The sequence below is a fragment of the Fusarium falciforme genome, chromosome 7 (genome assembly GCF_026873545.1).
Source record: "Fusarium falciforme chromosome 7, complete sequence".
Taxonomy (NCBI): domain Eukaryota; kingdom Fungi; phylum Ascomycota; class Sordariomycetes; order Hypocreales; family Nectriaceae; genus Fusarium; species Fusarium falciforme.
The window spans coordinates 2,878,918-2,906,204 of NC_070550.1; the positions used below are offsets into that span (position 1 = coordinate 2,878,918).

General features: G+C 50.6%; 9 protein-coding genes across 9 annotated transcripts; 6 read left to right on the forward strand and 3 right to left on the reverse strand.

Annotated features, from left to right (window-relative positions):
- Positions 1-564: 564 nt before the first annotated feature.
- NCS54_00953700 (MFS domain-containing protein) lies at positions 565-2,532 on the forward strand (the record flags this gene model as incomplete). The annotated part of the gene is made up of 7 exons (XM_053154880.1): positions 565-588; positions 644-987; positions 1,050-1,172; positions 1,224-1,350; positions 1,398-1,893; positions 1,947-2,346; positions 2,406-2,532. 7 exons carry the CDS (start codon positions 565-567, stop codon positions 2,530-2,532), a joined length of 1,641 nt encoding a protein of 546 aa, XP_053010855.1.
- A 637-nt stretch (positions 2,533-3,169) lies between these two features.
- On the reverse strand, positions 3,170-3,712 carry NCS54_00953800 (Hypothetical protein; the record flags this gene model as incomplete). The annotated part of the gene is made up of 3 exons (XM_053154881.1): positions 3,170-3,299; positions 3,365-3,522; positions 3,584-3,712. 3 exons carry the CDS (start codon positions 3,710-3,712, stop codon positions 3,170-3,172), a joined length of 417 nt encoding a protein of 138 aa, XP_053010856.1.
- A 3,475-nt stretch (positions 3,713-7,187) lies between these two features.
- Positions 7,188-7,799, forward strand: NCS54_00953900 (Methyltransf-11 domain-containing protein; the record flags this gene model as incomplete). The annotated part of the gene is made up of 1 exon (XM_053154882.1): positions 7,188-7,799. The coding sequence occupies one exon, from the start codon at positions 7,188-7,190 to the stop codon at positions 7,797-7,799; it is 612 nt and encodes a 203-aa protein (XP_053010857.1).
- A 1,722-nt stretch (positions 7,800-9,521) lies between these two features.
- NCS54_00954000 (RNase H type-1 domain-containing protein) lies at positions 9,522-10,271 on the forward strand (the record flags this gene model as incomplete). The annotated part of the gene is made up of 1 exon (XM_053154883.1): positions 9,522-10,271. One exon carries the CDS (start codon positions 9,522-9,524, stop codon positions 10,269-10,271), a length of 750 nt encoding a protein of 249 aa, XP_053010858.1.
- A 629-nt stretch (positions 10,272-10,900) lies between these two features.
- On the forward strand, positions 10,901-12,112 carry NCS54_00954100 (Hypothetical protein; the record flags this gene model as incomplete). Its single annotated transcript, XM_053154884.1, has 2 exons — positions 10,901-10,996; positions 11,045-12,112. 2 exons carry the CDS (start codon positions 10,901-10,903, stop codon positions 12,110-12,112), a joined length of 1,164 nt encoding a protein of 387 aa, XP_053010859.1.
- A 477-nt stretch (positions 12,113-12,589) lies between these two features.
- On the reverse strand, positions 12,590-14,218 carry NCS54_00954200 (Hypothetical protein; the record flags this gene model as incomplete). Its single annotated transcript, XM_053154885.1, has 1 exon — positions 12,590-14,218. The coding sequence occupies one exon, from the start codon at positions 14,216-14,218 to the stop codon at positions 12,590-12,592; it is 1,629 nt and encodes a 542-aa protein (XP_053010860.1).
- Positions 14,219-14,876: 658 nt separating this feature from the next.
- Positions 14,877-15,791, reverse strand: NCS54_00954300 (Hypothetical protein; the record flags this gene model as incomplete). Its single annotated transcript, XM_053154886.1, has 2 exons — positions 14,877-15,710; positions 15,762-15,791. 2 exons carry the CDS (start codon positions 15,789-15,791, stop codon positions 14,877-14,879), a joined length of 864 nt encoding a protein of 287 aa, XP_053010861.1.
- Positions 15,792-20,532: 4,741 nt separating this feature from the next.
- NCS54_00954400 (Hypothetical protein) lies at positions 20,533-21,084 on the forward strand (the record flags this gene model as incomplete). The annotated part of the gene is made up of 2 exons (XM_053154887.1): positions 20,533-20,811; positions 20,854-21,084. 2 exons carry the CDS (start codon positions 20,533-20,535, stop codon positions 21,082-21,084), a joined length of 510 nt encoding a protein of 169 aa, XP_053010862.1.
- Positions 21,085-24,212: 3,128 nt separating this feature from the next.
- Positions 24,213-24,731, forward strand: NCS54_00954500 (Hypothetical protein; the record flags this gene model as incomplete). Its single annotated transcript, XM_053154888.1, has 1 exon — positions 24,213-24,731. The coding sequence occupies one exon, from the start codon at positions 24,213-24,215 to the stop codon at positions 24,729-24,731; it is 519 nt and encodes a 172-aa protein (XP_053010863.1).
- Between the last annotated feature and the right edge of the window lie 2,556 nt (positions 24,732-27,287).

Here is a 27,287-nt window from a genome sequence, read left to right on the forward strand (position 1 = left end):
CGGAACGGCTTTCCGACCCTCAACTCCTCGACGCCCGCAACTCACTGACAAATAACAACTCATCAAATACAATCTAGACCTGCGCCTCGTAACCTCAGCGTGGGATCTAGAGCGGGGAAGTGTAGATTCTGGGGAAGACTCTGGGGTATAATCCGGGGATGTGGAGGTTCTCAGCTCATATCCGGACATCCGAATATCCGATCGTGCCATGATTGGTCTTGGCTCAACTGATGGATGGGGCACTTCGGCCCAGCGCAAGGGGCTCGAGCGTCGGGGAAGCTAGGGGGTGATGTATCGTTGATTTTATTCAGCTTGGACGGGATAGTATACTTGGGTACCCTCGGAAGCGTTCCGAATAGCGTCACCACGCCATGACTCGTGGCAATCTGCCAGAAGCTGCACCGAGCTCTAATTCATTTCATTGAAAGAAGATCAAATATAAGAGGCTCTCCCTGTCGTTTCCCAATCTCCTTGTTCCTGTTCATGCAGCTCGCTGAGGTGCCCTTGCATTACTCCATTCAACGATCCCATTACAAAGCCGTCGGCCATCCCACAACCACTAACATGGCGACGGACTCCCGCCAGGCGGTATGTTGAACCAGCTCCAAAAGGCCTCCAGCAAGCTCCTACTGACCCTCCCCAGGAGTTGGAGCAGATCCAAAATGAGCTCGACATCGAGATCCTCCCCGGTACCGAGATCATGGCAGACATCGGAAGCCATCACTTCGTCAAGAGCGAGGACAAGTCCCACCGCGTGCTCGTTCCCCAACCCTCCAGCTCGCCTCATGACCCCCTCAACTGGAGCACTCGGTGGAAGGTCTCGGCTCTCGTTGCCGTGTCGACCATGAGCTTCACACAGGGCTTTGCGCCGCTGGCTCTTGGGCCCATGTTTGGCTATCTGATGGAGGACTACAATACCTCTTTGACCAACGTCATCCAGTTTACTGGTGTGACAATCTTGGTGCTTGGCTTTAGCAACTTCTTCTGGTAAGTGGATGCGGTGCAAGAGAGTGGGCATCTAGCTCAGTGGCTGATGAGTGATCTGATAGGGTTCCTGTTTCAACGTCCTTTGGCAGACGTCCCGTCTTGATATTCTCCCAGATCGTCTGTCTCGCGTCTCATATCTGGCGAGCAAAGGCTACAACATACAACGGATTCATGGGTGCTGCCATGTAAGCTTTATAACGCCGATAACGAACCCCAGCCGCTAAACAGCATTGCAGTGTAAGCGGCATTGGCGCAGGCCCCGGAGAGACCATCCAGCCGAGCGTCATCGCAGATATCTTCTTCCTCCACGACCGCGGCAAGTGGAACACCATGTACTGGGTTATATACACCGGAGCTCTGATCGTATGTCCCTGCAAAAAGCCAAGGTATCCCTTAACTAACATTTCTAGGTCGCACCCATCATTGCCGGCGCCATGGCTGACCACACCGGCTGGCCCTCCTTCTGGTGGCTCAACGCCGCCATGACAGCCGCATCTCTGATCATAATCACCTTTGGCTTTCCCGAGACCATGTTCAGCCGTGACGAAACCACCGAGGGCCAGTCCATCCCACCTGAGACATCCTCCAAAGTTCTAGAAGTTGAGCATCAGGAGAAGCAAAAACCCAATGACGACTCCAACGAAAGCCAGTTCAATGCCGACAGGGACCCCTGCCTTGGAAAGGGGAAGCCGAGCCGACAGCAGTGGAAGCTGTTTCAGCCGAATGCGTCTACCTTTCGATCCGTCCTCTACGAAGTGTGGATTCCTTGGAAGCTGTTTACCTTCCCGATTGTGCTCTTTGCGTCTTTTGTCGTCAGCTGGAGCTGTAGCTTCATCTTGATCCTCAACTTGACCCAGACACAAGTCTTTTCAGCGCCTCCTTATAACATGAGCTCACAAAACATTGGTTGGTCTACTTGATGGAATAGAATGTGAGGCATATGCTAACATGATGGGCAGGCTTTACCAACTTCTCGCTCTTTGTTGGAGCTTTGATCGGTCTCGCGACGGCTGGCCCATTCAGTGACTGGGTTTCTTCTCGAGCAACGGCTCGGAATAATGGAATTCGGGAGCCTGAAATGCGTCTCCCGGCCATGATCCCCTATGTTCTGATCATGGCCTTTGGTCACATTATCACAGCCATTGGGTACCAGTATAAATGGCCATGGCAGGTCATCGTCGTGCTAGGCTATTCCACAGCCGGTATTCAAGTTGCGGCACTCCCAAGCATCAGCAGCACGTACGCCGTTGATAGTTACAAGCCTGTTGCAGGATCACTTTTCGTTGCTATCACTGTTAACAAGAATCTTTGGGGGTACGGCATGGGAAAGTTTATTACGCCGTGGACCGAAGCCGATGGGTAAGCATCCCTTCTCCAACTAGTCATCGTAAGTATCAACTAACGTCTTATTTCCGCAGTTTCATCAACGCCTTTATGGTAAACATGGCTCTTACAGTGGTCTGGTGTCTCTTTGGTGTTATGTTTTATTTCTACGGAAAGACGTTCCGGCGATGGACTAAGGATAGCAGCGTGCATAAGCTATAGAACCAAGTCCTCTATATTTACCTCTTCCCCGGCCGGATCACTGGCAGGTCAGACATTGTTTCATAGTGCCTTGAGTAGGAACTCTGTGGATCCCCCCGAAAAGAAAAAAAAAACACAATCTACAGTTACAGATGGCCTGATGAATCGTGCAAGGCTCCCTATGCAGGTGAGTCTCAGACTAGTTTTATCAGATAGGGCCTCGACCGTTCTTTTCCTCAGCCCGACGTCCCCTACAACGTCACTGTATGGGTGCGAGTCAACTCAGTGAATGGTATGAAGCAATGCAGCACGGGCAGGAGTTATGTACCTATCAAACGAGAGCCCAAGTTGGTGCGGTAGCAGTGCAAGTGACCCTAGCTGAACAATGGCAACGCATCTCGACGACCTGCATGTACACTCAGGCGCACGCAGTTAGACATTGGAAGCATTTATATCTTGATCGCTCTTGACTGTGCCAGCAGCGGACGGGGTTGGGTCGGCTCGGTCCAATTTGAACCAATAAGTATTTAATAAATAAAGTAGAAGACGGAGCGTGAGCACCTTGAAGAGAATAAAAAGACACGAGAAAAGATGTGAAGAGCCAATAGACGCCACCGTAGGTCTTGAAACACAGTAAACTGGATAGAATACTGCCACCCTACTGAGGAACCGTGCGGATATCAACCATTAGGTTGCCATTACCCCAGGCAGGGTTCTGACCCCTGACCTTGCCATCGCCCCTGGAGCACCTATCCATGACCAATCCAGCACCCCGAGCGACGGCCTGGCTATTGAAGAAGTTAGCAGTTGCCCACCACAAATCGTCTACAAATGACGGGTGCTATAGACTCACCAAGGCGAGGTCGCAGTGCGGTCGCTGGGAAGGCCAACAGCAATCCCAGTAATCTGGGTGTTTCCGCGCCTACAGAAGGATTGGGCGCCGACGCCAGCCGTGCATGGCTGGTTACCCAGACTGGCGAGGTAGTTGATGCACTCTACTGCTTCATTGATCTGTCCGAGGGTTAGAGGTACGGTTAGAGCGATGGTAAAGGGTTGTTGAATGTGTACGTACATTGGCCAGTGTGTTTGCAGGGAGGTCATCCATACAGCTCGGAGCACGCGCTTCGAGGCCTTGCGGAACAGCAAGAGTCGAGGTGGCAAGAGAGAGCAGAAGAGCGACGGAAGTGATATAGTTGACCATGTTGGCGGTGTTGGAGGATAGTGATAGAATTATCAACGTTTGTGAAATAGGTAAATCGTGTAAGAGTCTTGCAACTGAGCGTCTAGTTGTGTTTGTGCTGTGAGTAAGAGGTAGGTACATGAGAATTGGAAGCCTTGCTTTTATACTTTTCCATCTTGTAAAATTCTGTTACATCTAGTGATAGCCCAATGATTGCAGGAGCCCTATAAACAGGGGTGCAGTTTGACAACGCATCGCTGGAGAACCAACATAGGCCACTTCTATTGGGTAAAACATTAATCAACACTGACGATCGAGGCAGTGGCTGCACTGCCGTAGAAGAAACTTATCTGATTGGCGTGCTCGGACTGACAAAGGATCGGCATCTTACTCAGCCCAGGGGCTCAGCTTCTGAAACCACACCCTGCCAGCATCGGGCTCTTTTTTTTATTTAAAGTAGGTAAGAAGACCGACGGACCGAGAATACGAACTGCCGAGAAATCCAATGTGACGGTATTGACGACTAGGTACTAGGGGTGGGTTATTTTGCATGTCATGCTCCGTGCTGAGCTCGCCAGGAACAGGAAATGCCGCTTCCTTCGGACCTGGGGTTCTCGGACTTGACTGCGGCCGCTGATCTCTCTGCTCAATCTTCTATTTCTAATTTCTATTTGGCTTTCTGCTGAGATGCCTGACTGGCCAGCACCGGAGCGCCTTGCTGCTCAAACCGTGTCCCCAACCACCGACCCTCTCAGGAAGCAATCCCATAACATCTCGACTCTGCTCGTTTTCTTCCTTAGCCTCAATCTCCTTTCTCCGAGTCGTGATTTTTTTTATTCTTGGGTCGAATCTCGTCCTTCAATGCCCTCCTTTTCTCCTCGCCTTTCAACTTTGAAACGTGCGATGCGAAGGACTGATCCTCCTTCTCTTTAAGCCGAGCCTGCAGCGCTTGTTAGTGCTATCTGGCTCGCAAATCCGCTGTGTTCCCTCGAATACAGGCTTGCCCTTTGATTCGTCTGTCCTTCGAATTTCGTCTCTCAATTGGTGCAGTTGAGGGGTCAAGTCACTTGTTCTCACTTTCTTGAGCCAGCTTCTTCCTGGGCCCCTCGTCTCTTTTCTTTTTCTCTTCATATAGATGCTTGATCGACTTGACGTTGTCGCTTTCCAGATCCTCAATTCCCGCCTTCAGTTCGATTAATTCTCTGTCCTTTTTTCCCACCTCGTCTTCCCTCGTTGCGAACTCGCCTGCTTCTGACGCAATTATAATTCGATATCCCTGATCTTTATATCTTGTTTCCTTATTGTTTCCTGCTTCTTCACTATTGGTCTAACCTTTGGTTCAAGATTCTCATTTCGGTTTTGCTGTTGCTCGTCTCCATCTTTGATTTTGATAATCTCTCTTGGTTCTTGTTCTGGAAGTCATCTTTAGATAACTACCATGCTTTAAACATAGATGACGTCTCGCGACAGCGGGTGGCTGAATCGGCCGTTTGAACCGTCCCCTAAGGGCATTTCCGGGGTCCTGGGCCGCCTGCTGGCTTCGTTAGTGGTACGCAGGGACAGGAAATGTTAAGGTCTGAGGTACCCGATATCAGAAAAACTCCTCTGGAAGGTGGTCATTTGCTCCATTGTACAGCGGGTCTTGACAAGAAACTCTTGAATGTGGCTGAAATATTGGCATTAGACCCGGACGTAACAAATAGTCTACTACCAACGGCCCCCGTGTGGCCAATGAGCTTGTTGCTTTTGTGGAGGCGATCGCGTCGCTACCTCCTCTCGTGCAATGAAGAATCAGGGTTGAACCCCATACATTCGTTTACACTCTTTTGACCATGGTTTCTCAAGCATTCGTCACTGCCTGTATGGCAGTTTTGATGCTGTCGGCCTCAAATGCCAGTCCGTGCAGGCCCCAGTCCAGCTCAACTGAGAGTTTGACGGCTTCCAGTTTGACCGCGACATTTAGTGCGACTGTTTCTTCCTTGACGACTGAAACCTCGGCCTCGGCGACTTCAACGGAGGTTTCTGAGTCTTCGACTGAGGTTTCCACGACAAGTATCATTTCCGCCATCGAGTCCAGCACTGACAGGACTGAGGCCTCTTTCACCGAGTCCACTACTCTGTCCACGACTGAGTCTGCTACTGTGTCTGTTACCATGCCTTCTATCGAGTCTTCTGCCGTGTCCTCTACCGAGTCCATCACCGTATCAACCACCGCTTCGACAGCCGAGACCACTACTGCTGAGAGCACTACTGTTGAGGCTTTCGTGACCTCCACCACGAGTCAATCCCCTCCCGAAACTACATATATAATCAACCCCGGTTTCGACGCGTCACCTGTATCCATGGAGCCATGGGGCCTTACCTGAAGCGACATTGAGGACTCTTTTGACATTGATGGCACCATCCAGCATGAAGGCCCCAACTCTGGCCGCGTAACCCTCACCTATGGTGACACGAACTACATCCGGCAGGCGTTGGATGCTGACCTGGTCAAGCCCGGCGTCAACTACAACGTGGGTGCGTGGGTGCGCACTAGTATTGCCCAGTGCACAATACACCTTTACTGCCTTTGGCGCACGGACTATGTCAGCTCGTACCAGACATTGGAAATGTACCAAGTGTTTGGGCAGTGGCGGCAGATATCTGGAGTCTGCCAGTACACCCAGGAGCAACACGACACTGGCAGCCTCTATCTTGCCTTGGGCTTTGAGTGCCCTGGCCCCCCCTCAGGGTTGGTTCGATACTGTTGAGCTCATGCAAGCAAGTGCTTGATCAGCGGTTGGTTGGGGGGACTGAACTGAATATACATTGTAGCTATTCCTAATGTTAATGCACATATTTATCCTACTATTCAGTGAACAACATTTGAGTCAATTAGCGTAAAACAGGCAATCTTGTCTCGCATGAATATCCTTTACATAGATTACCCTCGTCATCAACGCTGTTCCATGTGAATCCGGCTTCTAGGAATTGTGGCCGGGGTCTTATTGCCTTTGTTCATCCAGCGGCGAGGATCAGGACGCAAGTAACCCCCTTTAGTAGTCAACATCTTGCAGATGAGCCGCCATGATTCAGACATCGCAGTTTCTAACCGGAAACATGCGGGAAAACTGTGCTCGTTTGCTAATACTGTTGGGGATGTCCTGGGTAGCAAGCTCCTCAGGTTATCTGTTTACTGGGTATTTGACAAGCTTGGGAATGTGTAAGTCACGTAACTCGTGGCAAATCAGCTGGGAGAAGTACAAATCTAACTACAATCATCTTTTAACCCATCCTCGACTTTTCTCACCTTTATTTTCATGTATCTTGCCGAGGTTATAAGACCCTATGTGAGATCGGCATCGGAACAGCTTCCGATCCGGCATATTCCCCTCCCTTCCTCGACTACGTCATCTTTCTATCGTAATCAACATCTCTTCTAGAAACAACGTGTTCTTGACAGAATTTACACTTCTTAGTTCTATCTGGACACTTGCAAAACACCTTCTGAGCTCAAATGGCCAACCTCGCACGCTCTCTCAATTCCTCCAGCGTCGCCGAGACCTTGGCCACGTACGAGAGCTGGGCTGAAAGTTACAACGAAGATATCAGCAAGGAAGAGTACACGGCGCCTGAAATTGCCAGTGACTATGTTTTCAAGCACGTGGGCTCTCAGAAGATCACAAGTGCAGCCATTTTGGATGCTGGATGCGGCACAGGACTCGTCGGCCAACATCTCGCCAAGCGTGGCGTGAAACACGTTGACGGGATCGATCTCAGTCCTGCCATGCTTCAAGTTGCTCGCCGAACTGGCATATATCGCTCCTTGAACGTTGCAGATCTATCACAACGCCTTGATATTCCTGACCGGTCCTATGACGTTGTTGTGTGCGTGGGAACATTGACTCAAGGTCATGTCGGACCTAGCGCTTTTGATGAGTTTGTCAGGGTGGCTAAGCCGGGAGGGCTTATTGTCGCAACGGTGAGAGAATCGGTTTGGCAGAAGAATGGGTATGAGGACAAAGTGAAGGCGCTTGACGAGGGAGGAAAAGTGACGCTCGTGGGCGACAAACTGGAGGTGATCGGAACCGACGTACGCGCCGTCTTTGTGGTTCTGCAAGCCCAGTGAGAGGACCACAGTAACGATATGTGGGGGGGCAGAGTTCTATTTATTGTACTCAAAAAGAGTCCAATGTTTGACTTTGGCCATTTTCCCCTCAGAGCGTCGACTCTGCATGGTTCCCCCGGCTCGGTGATCTCTGGAGTAGGCTTCGCTGGGAGCTCTGGATGGACAAGTGATATTTTTTTATAGCAGCTGCTGAGTGTTGCATGCACCCCTCATCAAGAGACAAATAGAATGACATTGGTAACCCTACCAAACCCCTACATTGAAGAGTAGTTCGACCTCATAGCATACCCAAAGGTAGATCAAGGCAACCCAGCAAGAGAAATACAGGTTTACACACAATCAAGCCATCATGCCCAATGCCTTTCAACACAAGAGTCAATATCAAATATGCTCTGCAGATGCTTCCACGCTCAACACTCTGCCTCAACGAACCTTATCTCACCAAGAACACATCGCCAGTTGACAATGATAAAAGCGGCCAACCTGCTCTCCGTTCTGGCAATGGCCAGTCACCATCACCAGCAACAGCACAGCACAAGATGGCGACTCCTACACAAATCACCAGGTGTGTTCTCCCACTGAATAACCCAAGTCCGGAAGCAAATCAATACAGGACTGCACTGGCTTGCCCCCCCGATGTGCTGACCTTGTCAGGGCAGAACCCAAACCCCTACATATTATTGAAAGGAGTTTCCTGTCGACAAGGTGATCCCAATCTTGGCTCTAGCTGGAAATGGTGGGACGGTCATTCTACCAAATGACTGGCAAGTAATGCGAGGAAGGGTTAGTAAGACATACGCTCGTTCGAAACCATAAGCGTGAGCTGGGTTGTTTCGTCGCTGACCACGACCTTGTCCAGATCTGTCCTTCTCGGTGCTGCACTGATGGTAGCTGTGTAAACTAGGACCTCTATGGAGTACTACGTATGCATAGTGGAGCGAAGAAACGCCTTGGAGACACCACTGAGTACCCTGCGTGTGCGAGACATCATCCCCAACTCCTGCTGCGGCTCGACCGTGAAGAGGAGTGCTACAATTTTCTCAAGTGGTGGGCCACCGTCAACGACTGGCCAGTTCAACAAACTTGAACATTGGGAAAATGGTACGCTACCGTTTCTGGAGATTCGTGGGGCCGACCCTTTCGAGCCCATCGGCACGCTCTGCTCGGGAGCTCTGAGCCTCAGCCAGCTCGTGGCCCTCGCCCTTCTGAAATTGCGGCTTTATCTCGACATTTCTGCGTATCAAAACCACAAGGATGGGACCGTGTTGAGCCTCATCCCACCCGCTGTCGACCTGTGGGAAGACTTGTACGCACAAAAATGCGCAGTTTGGACTTGCATAGCATCCCGAAAACGCTCGAAGTAGTGGAAAACCAATTCCTTAGTGTCTGCCGGCGGATAGATGAGGATAATACGCACTTCTGGGAAGCTTTGATTGCGGAAAAGACTCCCACCCCAGGACCTTCCTATACTCGCGGTTCAAAAGAGGAGGCAGATGTGGTTCTCCACCAATGTCTACGTGCCTGGCAAGAGACGAAAGATGCTATTCTGACGATTGATTCGGAGAGACGGAGATGCACCCGCGTATATCAAGACACTGCTGCCTCCACTGGCGTGGGTAACACGCGGCTCGAAGACCTAGGAAAGGGAAAGATGGATAGAAGAGGAAGCGAGGCAGTAGGGCGGTATTCCCGGGAAAAACCGATTATATGGATGTAATGCCCATGGAAACTGGTTTGAGTGCCAGACAAACGGCCCGGTATATCTCCCGCAAACACCCAAGAAGACTTGTTGCATATGTCGACGGGGCTTGCGTCAATAATGGTCGGCTGGGACCTCACGCCGACTGGGCTGTCGTCTGTGGACCACCTGGAAATGACCCGTGTGTTGCGTCCGGTCGGCTTGAGGATAAGGGACCGTTTGGAGAGGACATTATCGTGACCAGCAACCGAGCTGAGCTCCGTGCAGCCATTGCCGCGCTGCGTCTTTATGATTGGCAAGATGAGGGTTTCGAAAGGATTGTTATTGCAACCGACTCAAATTACGTCGCTGAGGGCGCTACTACCTGGGCCCAGGGCTGGGTATTTCGGAGATGGAAGACACGCACCCACAATGACGTCAAGAACCAAGACTTGTGGGAGCTGTTGCTCGGCGGGGTAGAAAGACGGTATGACCGAGGTCTGCGGGTCGATATTTTGCAAATCTCAATGAGTTACAATGCTCATGCCGATACGGCGGCGAAAGAGGCGGCCCGCAACGGCGTAGCCATTGCTGAGTTTCAAGATATCACTTTTGGGTCTTCTCCACTCACAAAAACAGGGCGTTATGAGGCTTTGTACACTGAAAACGGAGGATATATCGTGGCCGCAGTCGAGTTTGCGAGAGTTGAGATGGGCAGGCTCGGCTGTATTGGTAATATGTTTGGAAACGAGGATACTGATGCCGTTACTTTGGCTCTGTGTGGACTTCTCTAATAACCTTCTTGATTGGTTCATACCTGGTTATGGACAGTTAATAGAAACTACTAAGGCAACATGAGGGCTATTAGGGGGACAACAACATGAATTTTGAGGTATAAAGCCCATCAATATTTAGCCGGCAATTGTATTACTGCATGAGTCTTCTGGCGACTGCTGCTATGCTATTCTTCTGACAGAGGTATTGGAAAGAGGGCCTTGAACGTTACAGAATGAATGAGTGGTGACGAGATAAGAAACCTCTTGCAAGATTCAGCATACTTAGTACGGTGGCTATAGAGTTTCAGCCGCTTACTCTCACCGTGCCACAAATTGCACAGTCTAGCCTCAGCCTGCATTGGTGGCGTCTTGTGATGCAGCAGCTGAAAGTGGCCTACATGGAATCCGTGTCTTGGCAAACACTAGGCTCCCAATCAAGCAACCGTTTTAAAGTTGTAGAGCTCGCAGCTGCCTCCAGGTTCCTATTAGCTTGCGCCTCTGAATGACGTGGCAATCCTGGACAAGGAACAACTGGTAGCGATTGAAGGGCGGGGATAAATACTGTACGGCGTTCTGGCATCCGGTTGGAGCCCGTTGATTCAAATTCTTTGCCTTACAGGCTCGGTTTGCCTCAAGCTCTCCCCAACATGGCCAATGACTGTAGCCTCAGCTCATACTGGCAGTTCTGGGGCGACTGCGAATGCAGTTGTCCTCAGTCCAACCCAGATATTGCTGGCATCGGGGTACGCAACTCGTTGGGTCCTTCTTTGAAAGTAGACTAACACATATAGCAGGTCATAAGCTCATTCATCACATCGTCCTCTCTGGCAATCATTGCTACGTGCCTTTACCTGATCCTTATTCGTTCTGGCCTCGAGCCCGAGGATAGCTTTAACCCCATCGATGGCTGGATGAGAAGGAACATCTGTGATCCCTGGGTCCGCTTTGTCACCAAGGTGCCATTCATCGAGTCCCGTATCGACAAGATCGAATCTACTCTCTTCTCATTTCTCCTCTCCCTCGCGGATATGCAACTGGTGACGGGGATTGCCATGCTTAGCGCCGCCGTGATTAAGTTACAAGATAAAAACGACGGAATTAGCGCCTACCATTTTAGTATGGTGATCAACTTGGCCTGGTTCAGCAGTATGGTGCATCAGCTTACTCTCCTGGCCATCCGGACCAAGGTCGTCGGGAGTATGAAAACGCAGCATCGTGGTGTGTGGCCCGACCGCAAGAATTCATCTCGCTCCAGGAGAGCCAGAGCCGCCATCGGCTGGGGAGGAGATCTCATGGTCCGAGTCACAAGCATGCTCATATTGGCATCTTTGCTTCTTTACTGCTCTTATGTGTCTGGAGCTAAGGATTGGTATACCTACTCCTACTGCTCTGCCAGCTGTGCCCTTGGGAAAGAGAGGGGAGGCGAACCGCTGTGGTGGACGGGGTTCAATTTCTGCATGGTCTTGTTTGAGTACCCAAGACGATGTCTATTACTTTGGCCAGCGCTGGGCCACTGGTGGATTGATCATGCGAGACACCTTGTTCTTGACGACAAAGGCCGTGAAGGATCACCCAAGGGCGACGCATTGCCACTCTGGAGACGGATAATTGTTTGGCTATACTATATCGGGTCATCCGAAACTATCGACGCTATTTCTACCTCGTGTATCTGGTTTGGACTGGGCCTGTATTGGACTTTTGACGAAAGAAAGAGATTCCACGAGTCATGGAGAGCGCTCACCGACATCGTCAACGAAGACGACGTCAAAGGATTCGGACAGCTGATGCCTATTTTGCTGTTGGGGATGCCATTTCTTCAGGGGCTACAGACGTACTCCGGTAAGTCGCCCATCCTTTGATACCGAAGCCACTTGGAATTTTTCGTTCACATGTGCTGCTAAACAGAATGCTCGAGAGAGGAAGAACGAATTAGGGAGCAACAGCGTTCGATACGGCTAACGCCTATCTTTGTTGTTGCTGATCTGAGTCCTTCTCATTAATCTCAGCGACAATTCTGAAAGAGGCCATCGACCACGGGAACAAACGATACAGTTATGAACACATGACAACACGCCCATTTCTGATAGCACACCTTAGAACAAGAAGACATGGGGTATTCTTCGCCTTATCGGAAGGAAGCAAGACTAACAGATGAAACGGCGGCGTTAGAGTGAAGAGATTCGATCGATAACTGAATACTTTACCACGCTCAGCATACCATTGCTAATTCTACGTCCAGGCTGTAGACGTATCATTGTATTGTTATCATGATTCGAACCTTAGTTCATATTGTTGTTTTGCTCATATTTAGTGTAACCACTCAGAACTCGACTCCCCTACACCTCACATGGGCCAGCACGATGATCACTCTCGGCCCTCTTTCTCTTCTTGTCATGTGGACTTTCAGCAGGTTTGACTTCATCCGTTGAACTGATTTCATCGATGCCCAGTCCTCCACGAACGCAGATTAGAATCCGCTCGAGGAAGCTTTCCACATAGCCTGGTTCGTGATACCTCGTGTCAAACACACCGCAGAGTTCCAGCTGGCCATCCCAAGACCCGAGAAAGAGCGCCACGCCAGCCCCCATCGGTTCGCTGGCGGCCCAGACGCTGGCAAGTTTAAAAGGCCCATGGCTCTGCTGCACCGTAGAACTCACATTCCCGATGGAGGACAAAGCTACCGGGCAAAAAGGCGGTTCTGATACAGCGTGAGGGTCAACGCCGGATGGAGAAGTGAAGGACTCGAATGTCGAGGGAGCGAAGGCGACCTGTTCATGAATCTCTTCCGAGGGAACTGGCCGGATATCGTTGAAGAAGTCTTGGACTTGAGGCAGAATTCTTCGCATTTCAGCCGCATGGTCTCCAGTTGTCTGATCTGAAGAGCCGGGGACAACCAAGTCTATGCCCAGTGCCTGTGTTGAAATAGTATGATATGCAGCAGCCGCGTGAGCAGGGGTGTCGTAAGGTTCACCACAGTAGGGACGTAAGTTGATCATGCTGTGATTGACATATCGAACGGGGTATGAATCTTCCTTTTGGGGCTGTACCTCTGAGAGAGCCATTGCCAAGGCTGACATGAAGACATGTGTCACACTCACTCCAGAAGCAACGTCCTTGCAGCCACGGAGAATTTGCGAAGTAAGATCCTTGGGAACTGTATGTGAAAGGCGTATCAGCTTGCTGTCTTTCACGACGCCATCAGCAATCGTGGGCCTTGAGGGGAGTGCAAGAAGGCCCTGGTGTTTGTAGATGGTTCCATTTTGGGTTTGGATCTCCTCCAGACGTTTTGTTTGCGCTTCGGTCAATGATTCAGGCATCTTCGCAGCAATTCTGATACAAGGGGATAGATTTTCATGTTCCTTGCCCCATTTTGGGAGGGAATACTCATCTCCTTGCTCGAAAGCCATTGCAGTGTAGTCAAACAGTTGATTGACCAGCTGCAGAACGCCAACACCATCGGATACGTCGTGGGGGCATCGTAAGAAGATTGCCCGACGGTCGCTACCCTGCCCTTTGGATCTCACAAAAAAGACAGTGGCCGTCTCAAAGGCAGCGGCTGTGTTGTTGTTGAACCACTCGAGCGGCCCAAGATCGGTATCGACAACCTTGAAGGTTGAGCCCACCCAACTTTCCTGCTCATCGTCGGTATCAAATGACCGGTACATTCTTCGCAATCGGTCGCCATCTTCGTCATGTTCGATACGGGAGCCCAGGGTCGGATGTTGGTAACGAAGCGTGATCCAGGCCTTCTTCAGAGCCGCCTCAACACGGTTTTCTTCATCGATGGTGGGCATCGAGTCATCGGGGTTGACATTGAAAGATGCACAGCCGCTGACGGGAAAGCATCCATTTTCTTTTCGCGAAGACGTGATGTAAAATCTCTCGCATTCGTCGACATCACGAGCCCAGGTGCTCTCGGGGGATACCTGCCACTGGAGACAGGTCAAGGGGATATTTGACGCCATGTGTCAGATGGAAGAGTTTGTGGGTGAACGTGCAGGTACAGATAGAGGAAAAGGCAGCGAGGGGAAGTTGTGTAGTCAATATGACTGTGGTGAAGAGAGAAGATGAAAAGGAATAAGATGAACAGAGTGACGCGACCGTGAATGAGACGTGACGACTTGATAGACACGCGAGCACGTGCTGTCGCGTTAGACAGCTGATTTGTGTAAATACGAGAAAGACAAGGGGCGCCAAGAACCTGATAAGCTTGCTTGAACCTTGATGGACCCTAGCAGCGGATCTTGATGAAATGACATTCGTATTAATTCTCTCTAATTGACTCAGAAGGGTCTTTTGGTAAGATCATTACGTTGATCAAGCAGATTCTTCAACCATAACTCGTTTAGCCTGCCCAAGTGAAGTACCATCGAGGACATGTAAATATGTCAAACCTCGAATATATGCTACTTTGAGATCCCATTCTCGAACAGGGAAAAAGACCTTCATCACTTTCGAGTGTATCTGTACAAACTTCTCTTCTATGCTTTTTCGTTTGAGTTTCTCTTAGACAAGGCCTGCTGATTAGGAACAACACTACCGCGCCATCCACCCCAACAATCTCCTCGTCAATGCTCTGCTTCCCTGACATCTCACTCGGGCCCCCTTGGAGTAGTCACCTGGTCAACTGCTTCCGTTGGGGATAAGAAATCGACGATCGAAGCGGGACAAGAGGTAAGTGAAGACCACAACTAACTCGACCACATAGTTGAAGCAGTAATACGCTGCCTTGGAGTTGAACCACCCGGGGTTCTCGGACGGTCTTTGGATGAAGGCAGCACCGGCGTAAAAACAAGCGCCAAGAGAGAGGAGGTCCGAGGTGAAAAGAATTAGAACCACTCTGGTACGCATAGTGCCTTGGCAAAAATGGTCGATGGGAGAGGAGGAGGGAAGCAAAAGTGTGATTATGACCCCTGGAATAGGAAGAAATGCCAGTACCGCAAGACAGACGGCTGTGATGAGGCGTATGCATCGGAACTGGGACTGGACATGAGGATCGAGCGTGTAATAGCTATACACAACTGATGCAATGACCATGACGAGAGACGCCGCGATACCAGAGTACAAGAACCGGAAAGCCCAATCAAACGGTTTGCTCCAGCCTATCTGAGGGTGATGAGCCCGCACGACGCGCTGCGGCAAGATCAAGTTGGCGACGAAGAGAAGCATCATACCCGCGTTGGCGAATATGAAGGCCACGAAGACGAGGCGGGCGTTGTCGTTGTGGACGGCCCAGGCAATGCGCAGCACGTTGGCCATGATGCGAGCCATGGAGAGTCCGAACAGAAGGGCCGAGAGTACGAATTTGTGATTGCGACGGAGGTTGAGTTGAAATATCGTCATCCTGAGGGGCGCAGAGAGAATAGAGAAGACGATTAAGACGGAGGAAACTGGTATGTCGGACATGGGCGATGGGATGAGGCCGAGTATGACGCCGCGGGGGAGATATGGGGGTCCCTTAGTCATTATGAGTATGAAGGGGGGACAAGTGGCTACTCTTGTACGAACCTCTGGGACATGTTGGCCTTCGGAAGACATGTCGATATTGCCACAGTGATTGAGGGTGTTGAGCACTCAACAACTGGATTTGAGAGGTCCCCGATGTTCATCCAGATTCACCGATAAATTTCGCTGATTAAGAACCTGCCTTCTAGAGCGATGGTTGACTTTTATGTCCAAGCCCTCGGTGCGGTCTATGAAAACAGGACGTTCAGAGAACTCCATGATTTGCAAGAACGGCAAGGAACTTGAGAAAATACCGAGATTCTTCGGCCTAGACGCGATCGCTAGCAAGGATAATCCGCCGTCTTTCGGACACAGGGGAGTGGATCATGGATAGGTCGGACATAAGAAAGGGATTATTGTCCAGCCATATTGCTAGACTATCTCTACATCCCCGCCTTGGGCTCAACTTTCTGGAGTGGAAGTCCAATTCTTCTATTATTATTAGTCTCTTCCTTCAAGCTGCTTCTCGGTGGACGGTGCCAATACCATCTCGTGAGACACGAGTTTTGTCTCTAGCCTGGTGCTTCCTCGATCCACTCCCCGTCTCATATGCACAAATAGAGGAAAAAGTATTAGGTTACGAAACTCTCGTTTCTTGATCTCATTGAATGTTGGAAATTGGTGTTTGTTGTGTCTAAACCCGAGAGCTCTCAGCTGTAAGCTCAGCCACCTGGTTCTCGGCTGAGAGCTCCACACCCTAACTCCGCGCTTGACCTGAGGCTTGCTCTTGGGACACGGCTAGGTTGATAGGCTGCTGATCTCTAGTGGCATCCGTCTCGGTTCGATGTTCTGGAGAAGCAATCTCGTGAACCGCGACTGGTTGTTGCTCGTGAACGTCACATTGTTCTCGAGGGCCTGGCTTAGTCCACCTAATGGTTGGCCTCGGAATGGACCTCAACTTATCCCTAAAGCTCCGTGGAGAGCTTTCCTCGCCCTCTCGACAACTGGCTCTCTTCCCCATCCGATAGGCGACAACGAGGGCGCCGACTATCAGCCCAATACCGGTAAGTGACCCGACGACTGCACCCGCGATGACCCCAGCCTTATGCCTTCAATTTTGTCCTGTATAATTATCGTTGCTCGAGTTATCAATTGCGGTCGCTGGTGAAATGTCGACTTCGTTCGTCGATGTTAGAATAGCGTCTCCTGCAGTTGTTAATATCGGTGAGTCCAATGCTGTTGAATTGTCTTCTTCCATTTTTGTTCTCAAAGATCGGAAAATTACCCTCTGTTGGGCACTGGAGAAACGCCATGGCCCCGGAATCGGGCAATTTATCACCATGCAGCTCAAGGTTTGCCGCACAGCCCATCAAATATTGGAGTCCTGGCCCGCGACCTCCGTTACGATAGTCATATAAGCTTATATGTAGACATGGACTATCCATACTATATTCTTTTTTTTAGCATGGCCATGCACCGAAATGTCATAAATAGACTTATACCATGGGATGGTGACATCAAAGCCTTCCGGGTGGGCTAGCACGGCAAAAGCGTTGTTGCAAGAGGTGTACGGTCCCCATAAGCCACTGCTTCCCCCACAGTATGCAAATGTAGTCTTGTCTTTTTCTGAGAAAGTGATCCCAGTATGGAAGATCGGTGCAGACGGGGGGCAAGAGATCGTGCCAGCTACCACCCAGAGTCAATTGATATTGTTGGATGCCACGGACAAGCCCTTGGAAAGTAGTACTTGTACCATCCGTAATATAGTAGCCAATTCGACCACCGTCCGGAAGGGTACTTGGCTGTGACCCTGTTACCTGGGGCGTGGTGATTTCGATGAGGGATTCCATCTCGAAGGGATATCATCAGCAGAGAAACCAGGCGCGAGGTTGCGAGGTACACGGGGAAGGAGAGAATTAAGAACCTGGATGATCTTCATATTAGGACAGGTAGCCCATATGGCGCTAATTGTGGCTATCTCGTCGGTGCTGGATTGGAATGGGCTCGACACTCTAATTTTTCAGCTGTGTCATTGTCGATGAAGATTGGCTGTGTCACCCCGCAGGGCGCTTCTTGGTACCGCTCGCGAGGTGAGGGTAAACCGATGTGTTCTCAAGGTGTCCGTTCATGTGCCGTGGCGGTGTTGTCTGTTAGGGCTGCTTAATGAGTTCCATTGTCAGGACTACGCAGTGGGCTCTCTAGGGATTTCAGTCACTCAACCAGTACAGCAGCGCCACCACTGGTACGTAGGTACGAAGGATACGGTATGAGAAATCTCAAACCGCCTCTAAAAGTCACTCATCCGGATTGTCACAACTCGGAAACCCCTTGCTAAGTTTTGGCGACACCTTATAATCGAGGGACGATGTGCAAAGATAACACAGACCTGCGAATGAACTCGATCTGCTGTATCGGTATACGGCGTTCAAAAAAATCATATTCATGTTGGTCCCCAAGAGAAGTTGGAAAACCTCGGAAAGTCATCTAACGGCCAGTCCCCTATCCAGTCCATATCCATAGCGTCGACGCTCGGGTTACCAAGGTCAGACAAGTTTAGACCCGAGGCGAGTAAGGCAGTATTCTCAGACCAAGAAGCTTCCCCTGAGCCCTTCTCTAGGGGCATGCCCAGCGGCAACTCCTGTACTTCAGCGATGAACTTCAGCTCTCGCAGGCATACCGCGGCTATCTGGGCCGCTCCCGCCACGACGCTCTCCTCGAGTGCATGTTCATCGAGCCCCTGCTTTAAGGCAGATACATGACGCAGATAGAAAGTAAGAAAATAGTGGTCCTTGATACTGGCTTCACCCGAGCGAATACGGCGAAGGGTCCAACTGCGCGCTGCATCTAGAAAGGATACCAGAGCCGCAAGGTCAGCTTCACGTATGTTGTGTATGCCAGGGAGGCAACCAATCCCTGGAGAAGTGCCGCTAGTTGTATATTCATCTCCCAATCTCCCCACGAACTGCAAAATGATGCCAAGAGTGGCATGAACAAGGACGTTGCGGAACATGCCTGCGCCGTTTATTAGAAGTGGACTAAAGAGGACGTCTGGAGGTTCTCTCTGGCCCTTCCCAGAGCCTTGGGTGCCACTTAACAGGGAATTATGTGATAATAGCCGTCCGCTAGCTTCGATGGCTTTCGCATCCGAGGGAATTTGGGAGATGTATATGGAGAGTTAGTCTGGTTGACGTCTTGACCCCCAACCAGCCCTGAGATTTTTGTAACCTTGAGTGCCCCGTCAATATCCATCTTTTGGGAAAATCAGCACCTTGGATCACTGAGAGAGCGCGCAACAACTGGTTGATGCAACGTATGAAAGCAATGGTAGGCCAGTAGCTCAGCCAAGGAGGCATGGAACTGTGTGGCTGCCGTGCCGTTGGGCGGATCGGAATGCCTCTTCAGAGTCTGTGATGGCTGATTACAGGCTTTAAAAAGTTCTGAGTTCAAACGTAGCGTCTCGCTATACGAGTCTTGTGTGCGAAAATTGTTGGCGCGCCGAAGTATCTTGAGGCGGAGGGGAAGTGACTGAGCGAGGGCGAGAGCAACCGATAGACGTGTACTTCCTCCATCCGTACGGCCGCCAGGTGATTAATTTTCCGGCTCGCTGATAAGCTCTTCATCGTTCAGATTTGCCGGAGGCATTGTATCGTAATCCTCTGCAGAGATGAGTGGCCCGCGTGCATCATACGCACTCTGCAAGTTCATCTCCAGGATGCTCAACCACAGGCGCCGTCTCATCTCGGCTTTGAAAACGGACATTTCTCCATCGCCAAGTTTGCTTGGGTCACGGTGCAAACCCATGTACATGGCCGTCCGTAACAGCAGTCCAGTCAGCACCCACACAGTATCGCCGGGGATAGTCACTCCAGTACCGCCAACAGTCGGCCTTAAAGTTAGGTATGTGTAGAATCGGGAATACGGGCTCGAAACTGGAGACGTAGAGATCTAGAAGGCGACCAGCAGTCGAACGTGGGATATTGAGAGAGACGAGGGGGCTGGTCGATAGTGTAGGCTGGAGGTGAGACTCTTTGATGCGCCGACCGATCATCTTGCGTTGGTTAAGAAGAGAGTGCAGATTGCTTGTTGGAGACTTGGGATTTACAAGCCTCTCAAATCCCACGAGAGCTATCGGGGTTATTAGTTGTAAAGGCATGCTATAAGGGTTAACTGCTTGCTTACAAGACTCAGTCCATTCATCCAGTGACTCTGGCCAGGATATCTCGTCTTGGGGATGCTGTCATTGGTGTTGGTAGCTTTGGTACCCTCGCCTATAATACTCTCGCCAGGTGAACCTGGAGGTTGTCCATTTCTCAGGCCCACTCCCTCAAACTTCTGCCCCAAAGCATGGACATCTGAAACTCCAGACTTCGATACCGCAACGGGCATCGAAGTAGTGGTCGGCACCGGCAGTGAGTGCCTTGCAGAGCACTAGCTATCTGGTGGCGTCGGAGCCGGCGCCGGGAGAATGCTCACTGGGCCTCCGGTGGCAGGACTGCGGCGCTTCTTCGTCGGTTTCACAACTGTCGACTGGTACACCTCTACGACATCCCTTCCAACACTTGGCGCACTAGAGCTCCGTCCCCATACCGAGTAAACCATCCCAATGTTGCTACAAAAGATGGCTTGATTTATCTCCTTGGCGGTCTCGTTGATACTTCGGATCCTCCCAAGCCTTTGCTCGAGTGGATTGCTTCGGGAGAGTCCCATCTATACGATTCGCAGACTGGCACATGGATTCAACTAGAGTCTATACCTCCCGGCACTGAACGAGGGAGTGCCATTGTGGGAGTTCGTCACGAGCTTATCTATGTTGCCGGTGGCATGACCATACTAGATGGCGCGTATCAGGACGCTGTCACCAGTCACAGCATTCAACACCACGTCTGGAAAATGGCAACGACTTGGGGATGTAGCGGCCAATATCCCTGAGGGTCGACAACACGCAGCCGGTGCAATTGTTGATAACACTTTGTACGTCGCCCGCGGTCGATGGTTCGAGAAGTCCAATATTCGCGACGATGTCTTCATGCTGAACCTCAACAGCTTGACTTCTGGTTGGGAAACGGGCAAGACACGCATGCCAACTGCCCGTGGGGGCATCGCGGGCGCAGCTGTTGGGGCAAGGCTCTACACTTTTGGCGGCGAGGCGAACTAGCATGCGGCGACAGGTCTATTTGACGACGTGTGGGTGTTTGACGTCGAGACGCAGAAGTGGGAGGAGTTGGCGCCTATGCAGGTTCCGCGCCATGGAACGAGCGCCGCCGCAGTCGGAAAGAGGATTTACATCCCAGGAGGTGGCCTCCAGCAGGATGGCCTGATGATCATGGTCAACGGTGTTGGACATTTCCTTAACACGACTGATCCCTTTGACGTTCTTACAGCCTAGGCTAGTTTCTAACTGAGTCCGTCCTCTGGATTATATCCACTTTGAACTATTTTGTGGCATCACACCCGAGATCACTGATGCCGTACTTCATTTCTATTGCACGCCTGAGTGTGGTCTCAACACCACGGAGATCATCACGACCACCGCGCTGACAAGCGAATTGGGCATCACATTTCGACCAATCAGAGTCACGCCCGGTTAGCTCAATCGGTAGAGCGTGAGACTCTTAAATGACCCTTCTCTGGGTGATGAGTACGCGATCTCAAGGTTGCGGGTTCGACCCCCGCATCGGGCTGTTCCTATATAAACGATTGCTCTTTTTGCTCTTCTTTCTGCCTGAAGTCATGGCTCATCACACACCGGGCATCATCAGGCTGACCTAAGACGCAAACCAGGACCAGCTTAGCACTGTTTGTAGCACCATTCACATTCGCATAACGAGAAGGCAGGACACACGTCGTAGATCAACTTCCACAAGATTTGAGATTCCCTCCAGCATAAACACAAGCATGCCGTGTCTTCCAAATGTTTGCAACACCTTCTTCCAGTTTTCACTCCACTGTTGAAGCTATTCCATTTCCAGCAGCTGGACAAAGTGTTGATAATACCGTTCCACCTCAACCGCCAGCTCGTCAATGCTCATGGTGTGGTTCTGTTCAGCCTGAAAGCAAGCTTCATCGTGCTCCTCCTGCTGTGCCGGCGTAGACCCCTTGTCTGGGTTCCTACGCTCCTTTATTTCGCGGCAGGCTTCGATACAAACTCTAGCATTGAGGGCATTGCCCAGCACCTCCACTGTCTTCAACTGAAGCTTCAAGTCCTCGGCGAACAATTGCTGAGAACGACTACAAAGGGCCTTCTCGTACTTGAGAGACTCTATGATCAAGACTTCGGCGTATTTTGGATGACTCTCTGGAAAACGATCCTGTAGGTGCGCACGGAGGTCTTCGTAACGGTTGTGATTAAATTGCTTGAGACTGTCGATGTCGTTTTGTTTGGCGTGGCATATGTCACAAGCCCGTGTTATCTCACCCATAGCCACGTCGGCCTCCAAGAGCATTGCTTCAGCCTGACTGGAGACTCGTGACAGGTCCTTCTTATGCCTGCGTTTGGTCCCATGCGCTCGGCCTGTTTGTGTCGAGAGAAAATTTTCGTTGGTTTCTTCTGTTCAATCTCCGCAGCAAGTCACAGTGCAGCCGTGCTATATATGGAATGGCCAATAATAACGTATGTTCAAGATGAGTCCATGGCTCATCCTTTAGGGGAGGACCGATTAATCATTGGCGCGCTGGGCCGTGATGATATGGCTGAATGGGCCTTGTGCAACAAGCCGTAACTCGGTTAAGATAGCCAGGGAAATCCGGTTGCCTATTGGCTATCGACATGACAAACAACTGGTAAATGAGCCTCCGACGATGTCGTCTGTGGTAGGGCCAAGATTGAAGGCTTGATCCTGACGGGTCAGGGCAGGGACGTCCAAACACAGAGTGCGTCAGGGTTCGCTGAGCTTCGCCTAAAGCCTAAAACATTTCCTGGATTTTAAGGAAATTCCAAGGTGACTTAATGTGGTTGGTCAAAGTTCATAAAGTTGTCATGAGCCACCCGGTCAAATGCAACGACAATGCCATCTTCCTCGGCAAAGTGTAATCAAGGCAGTACATACACAACATCTATTGATGGCAAACAACTATCTCGTTTCCCGACTCGACCCCATTAGCAGTTGGAGTGGCACATCCTAGGTCAATGCAGAAAGTAACTGTGCTGAGAAAAGAGCGAAGCCGCCACCCAGTCGAGGCCGAGATTACAACAAGGAGAAGGAGAGGGATCGAACATTAAATACTCTCCTTGCTCGTGAAGAGAAACCACTAGAATGTTGTCGATTTTCTTTCATCCACATCACGGACCCCCTAGTGCTGGCCATGCCTGCAAGAGTAGCTGCTGTTCTGGCCGTTCATCCTGTTGCTGATGTTACCGTCCACCTGGCCGCTGTAGTTGTGGTCCTTGCAGTTCGGGGTTCGAGATCCAATTAATCATCAATGCCAAATTCATCACATTTTACTCAATAGCGAGTAGTCAAGGCCTGGTAAGTGCCCGTAATGCAACAACGTCTCTTCATGACGACACCCTCCAGCTTCGTGACGTATGACCGCCTAGAAAAGAGCACCGGAAGTATATTAGAGGAATGAATATTCATAGGACTAGAAAAGCTGCACATCCAATAGGAACCTGAAGCACGTTGAAATTAACTCGTAGCTAGATAGAAAAGTTTGCGCGGGCCATTGTTTGACACATGGAGTGTTTATTCCGTGACCCCACCTGAGTCGTAGGTTCGTTTTGAGTCCCCGCCCGAAACAAACTCTGAATCGTGAAGATGCGGGGTTTCGATTGCGTGAGCTCGACTGCGGAGATGAGCTGGATTATGTTCTTTAGTAGTGCATACAGAGAGGAACAGACTGTACGAAGAGAAGGAAATGAAGCTATTCTCCCTGTTTAACTTGCGATAGGGCAACGAGCTGTCTTCTCTGAAACTTCAGGGTAGCTACAGGGAGCCTACAGGGAGGTGTCACAAAAGTGACTCACTTTGGCTTGGGCACCAAAAGTGTAACAAGCTAGTGACATCATGTGCCGTCTCGTCCATTCACATGTGTTTACGTAGTCGCGTGGTCCACTGTGATTGCGACTGTTCCCCGCCAAACACAGCAAAATAATCCCTGTCTGGCCATCATCACCGCTGGCTTCAAACAAAGAGGCGACGGGTACGTACGCGCAAACAATGCTGTTGAGGTTGCTGGTCTCTTTGTGCCTCTGGAAATATCTGCAGCGTCCCGGGAAATAGGGGCCAAAGAAGCACAGGGTTATCTGTTGTTCAGCAACAACTGTTCTCTTTTTCTCGCGCAACACACCTCCTTGTTCAGTATTGAAACAGGACAGGCAGCAATTGCGAAACAAAGCCCGGTCATTGGTCAGTCACCTTAAACGCGGTGAGTTGTCTGTCGCAAACTGCCTGGTGAATATTTTCTCTCTCGACATCAGACCGCCACCTTGACAGCTTGTGCGTACCTATCAAACAAGCGCGACGTGCACTGCACACAGACCGCAAGCTTACCGATATTAGACGCCATCTCAAGGTCATGAGCTGCTCATTTCCATATTATCGCCCGTCGCTTAGGCGCAACGCCCACGCGGCTTTTGCTCAGCTCTCTCCAGCCCAACGGTCAACGCGTGAGCAGAGCCAGCTCACGCTCTGCCAGGCGACCCTGGAGCAGACACTCTACGTTGTTAATCCTGACAGTCGCCTGGGAACACAAATACAAGACACCATCGACGAGATACGGCGTCGCCTGCTCGTGATGCTGCCGGGTGAAGAGGCCGCGCCCAAGCCCACAGTCGAGGTCGACGACTCAGAACCTCCCTCTTCACCCGGAAGCAGTGTTTATACGGATGCAGCCGAATTGGCATCCGACGCAGGAAGTGAACAGACAGCGCCTTCCTCAAGAAATACCACAAGCATCGGCCTTGAAAGCCCGTTCGCGCGTCTCCAAGTGAACAAGAAGCGTGATCGGAACGACGACGAACGGTTAGAGTCTCCAACAAAGCGCCGAAAGAAATTTCAAATACCCAAAGATAAAGAAGTCATTGTCATCGACTAGTTATGATCGGCCTGAGCCGACATCGTTTGGATCTGGCAGAGTTTAGAAGCATTGTGGTCCGACGGGGACCAGAAAGACGGATGTGGAGGGAAAGCCAGCCATGTGCTCTTTAGGCTGGCGGAACTTGGGAAGCACTTCTTAATGTATCTATTTATCACGAGGCATGTACAAAAAGCGAGCAAAGACTGTCTATGGTACCCAGTTGGGGGATGATATCCTGGGGTATGTGGGTTAAGGAACGCGACACGGTGGCTTTCTGGATTGCGATGACAAGGGATGATATATCTTCAGCGAGTTTTTAATTCACCTTGATTGTCATACAACATTTGGGCATTATTCTTTTTAGCTTTGTACCTTCACTTTCGTTGTGGTTGTCGGGTGTTGTCATTGGCTCCGCATCCCATCGTCCTTTGAGGCAAACCTCGCTTCAGCTGAATGCTGAGACGTTATCTTGGCTGTAAACGAAAGTGAAATTTGTATGAAAGGCCTTTGGAGAAATGAAGAGCCCAACAGAGGGCTCCTTTCATGCTTGTATGTCCCATCCGAGGACTCAACAATGACTGTTCTCTCGATCCACGCCTAGCTCTCAAGGATCTCGAGTAGTTATAGCTAATGCATATGACTTGCGTTTAAAAATTCAAGACTCAACGAGGCCATATAGTAGAATCATTTCATAATTGAACAGCCCTGGCTTGACAAGAGACTCTTGACGGTTGCTACCTGCAGGAATCTTGACATCCCGGGAGAGATGCTGCCTCATAAGCTCAATATCACATATATCGTATAAGTATGTGGTTCCGGGGATCTTAGATGATAGCAGTTTTGACCTGCCCTCACTGGTATAAACCTTGCATTCGTCTCAGCTGGCACATACGACCATACCTACTGTAGACCACGGGATCCCGTCCGCTCTCCCATAGTTAAGCCAGTAAGGGGCGGATTAGTAGTTGGGTCGGTGACGACCAGCGAATCCCCGCTGTTGTATGTTTATTTTTGCCCTTGTGTGCTATGTATCTTTTCGTGCTCTTCTGTGGCTCTTCTGTTGATGGTGATGGTGAGTGGTGTTGTGGGGATTGCAGTGGCTTCAGGCCAAGCTGCCGAGCAAAACCATCGAGATGTCCAAAGGTTTGTTCTACGACTCTCTGCCATGGAGATTGGGGGAAAATCTTCAAATGTCCTTTTCTTCTTGTAATTCGGTAGAATGTACTTTGCGCTAGAAGAAAACGCCTCTCAGATAATACCACACGCGGATCACTGCCTAGGTGGGTGACAGAAATAGAGCGTGCATGGGGCAGTTCTTCAGGCAAATGCTATGGGCGCTATATCGCTGTTTTTATGCAATTACCTGCAAGGACATGCAATTAGGTGCTGTCAGTACAGCCTGAGTTCAGCTGTCAGTCAAAGTGCCAGCAGACTGGCTGCCTCCGACTGATGATCTCAACATCAACCAACTACTACAATACCTCGGTGCAATTTAATAGTCTCTCAGCATCTCCCCAGTGCTAGGTCCGTTCCACAAAGTCATTCTAATGTCCCGCTGGCACGCAATATCTTGTGATTCCCCTCGGATTCAAGTTGGGGATGATTCGATCCCAAAATGCCAAGCCTGCGGTAATTCCGCCCGTCATCTGCTTCAGGATCTCACGGAACATCCTGCCAGTCTAATCCCATCGCTCCCACCCGACGAGCCACCGGGAAAGCTCAATCTCAGTTGGCCGTCAACGATAACATATACACGGAGTAAGTCGCGCAGACCCAGCTTCGAGTCTGGAGCGATAGAGCACCATGCTCCAAGTTCAGCAGCAGAATCTTCGGCCTGTCTCAAGCTCTCCAAGGAAACGAGCTCTAGAAGGTGGGCGTCGCATATTCATGATCGAACTTTGGACGCGGACGAATTTCGCTTGATTGCCTTGGTGTCCAACGAGAATGAGTCTCCGACAGATGTCATTCATCTGATGCTGGAAACATACTCAGATAGGGAATTCCCGGAATACGAGGCCGTTTCCTACACTTGGGGAGGCGAGAGCGGAGATGCGACCTTGTAAGTTAGATGGCATTCTTTGTCCCCGCCGAGCAATTTCTCTTTGTGCGTGCTATAAAACTTTCTTGGGCTCAAGGATCTAATTATGTCGTTTTCAGGCGCCACCCCGTCTACGTTGGCGAATATTGGGATATCCTGCTGCAAACTGGCAACTGCTGCGCCATGCTCCGCTACCTACGGCCATCTCGAGGCGAGCGGACGCTCTGGGTCGACGCAATATGCATCAATCAGAAAGATACAAGAGAGAGAGGTGAACAAGTTGCTAAGATGGGTCAGGTATACTCCCAATGCCTCCAAGTTATCCTTTGGCTAGGAGATGATATCGCAGTCAAGACTTCAAAGAGGTTTCCAACAAGGCATCGTCTCCACGAGCTCCAAAGCTTGAATATTTCCATACCAACGAATGATACCTTGAGGCCTCCGAGCCGGCTCACCATCCAGAAGCTTCTTGAGCGCAGGTACTTCAGCAGAGCATGGGTTCTTCAAGAGCTAGTTCTTGCGCCACGGGCCGTGAT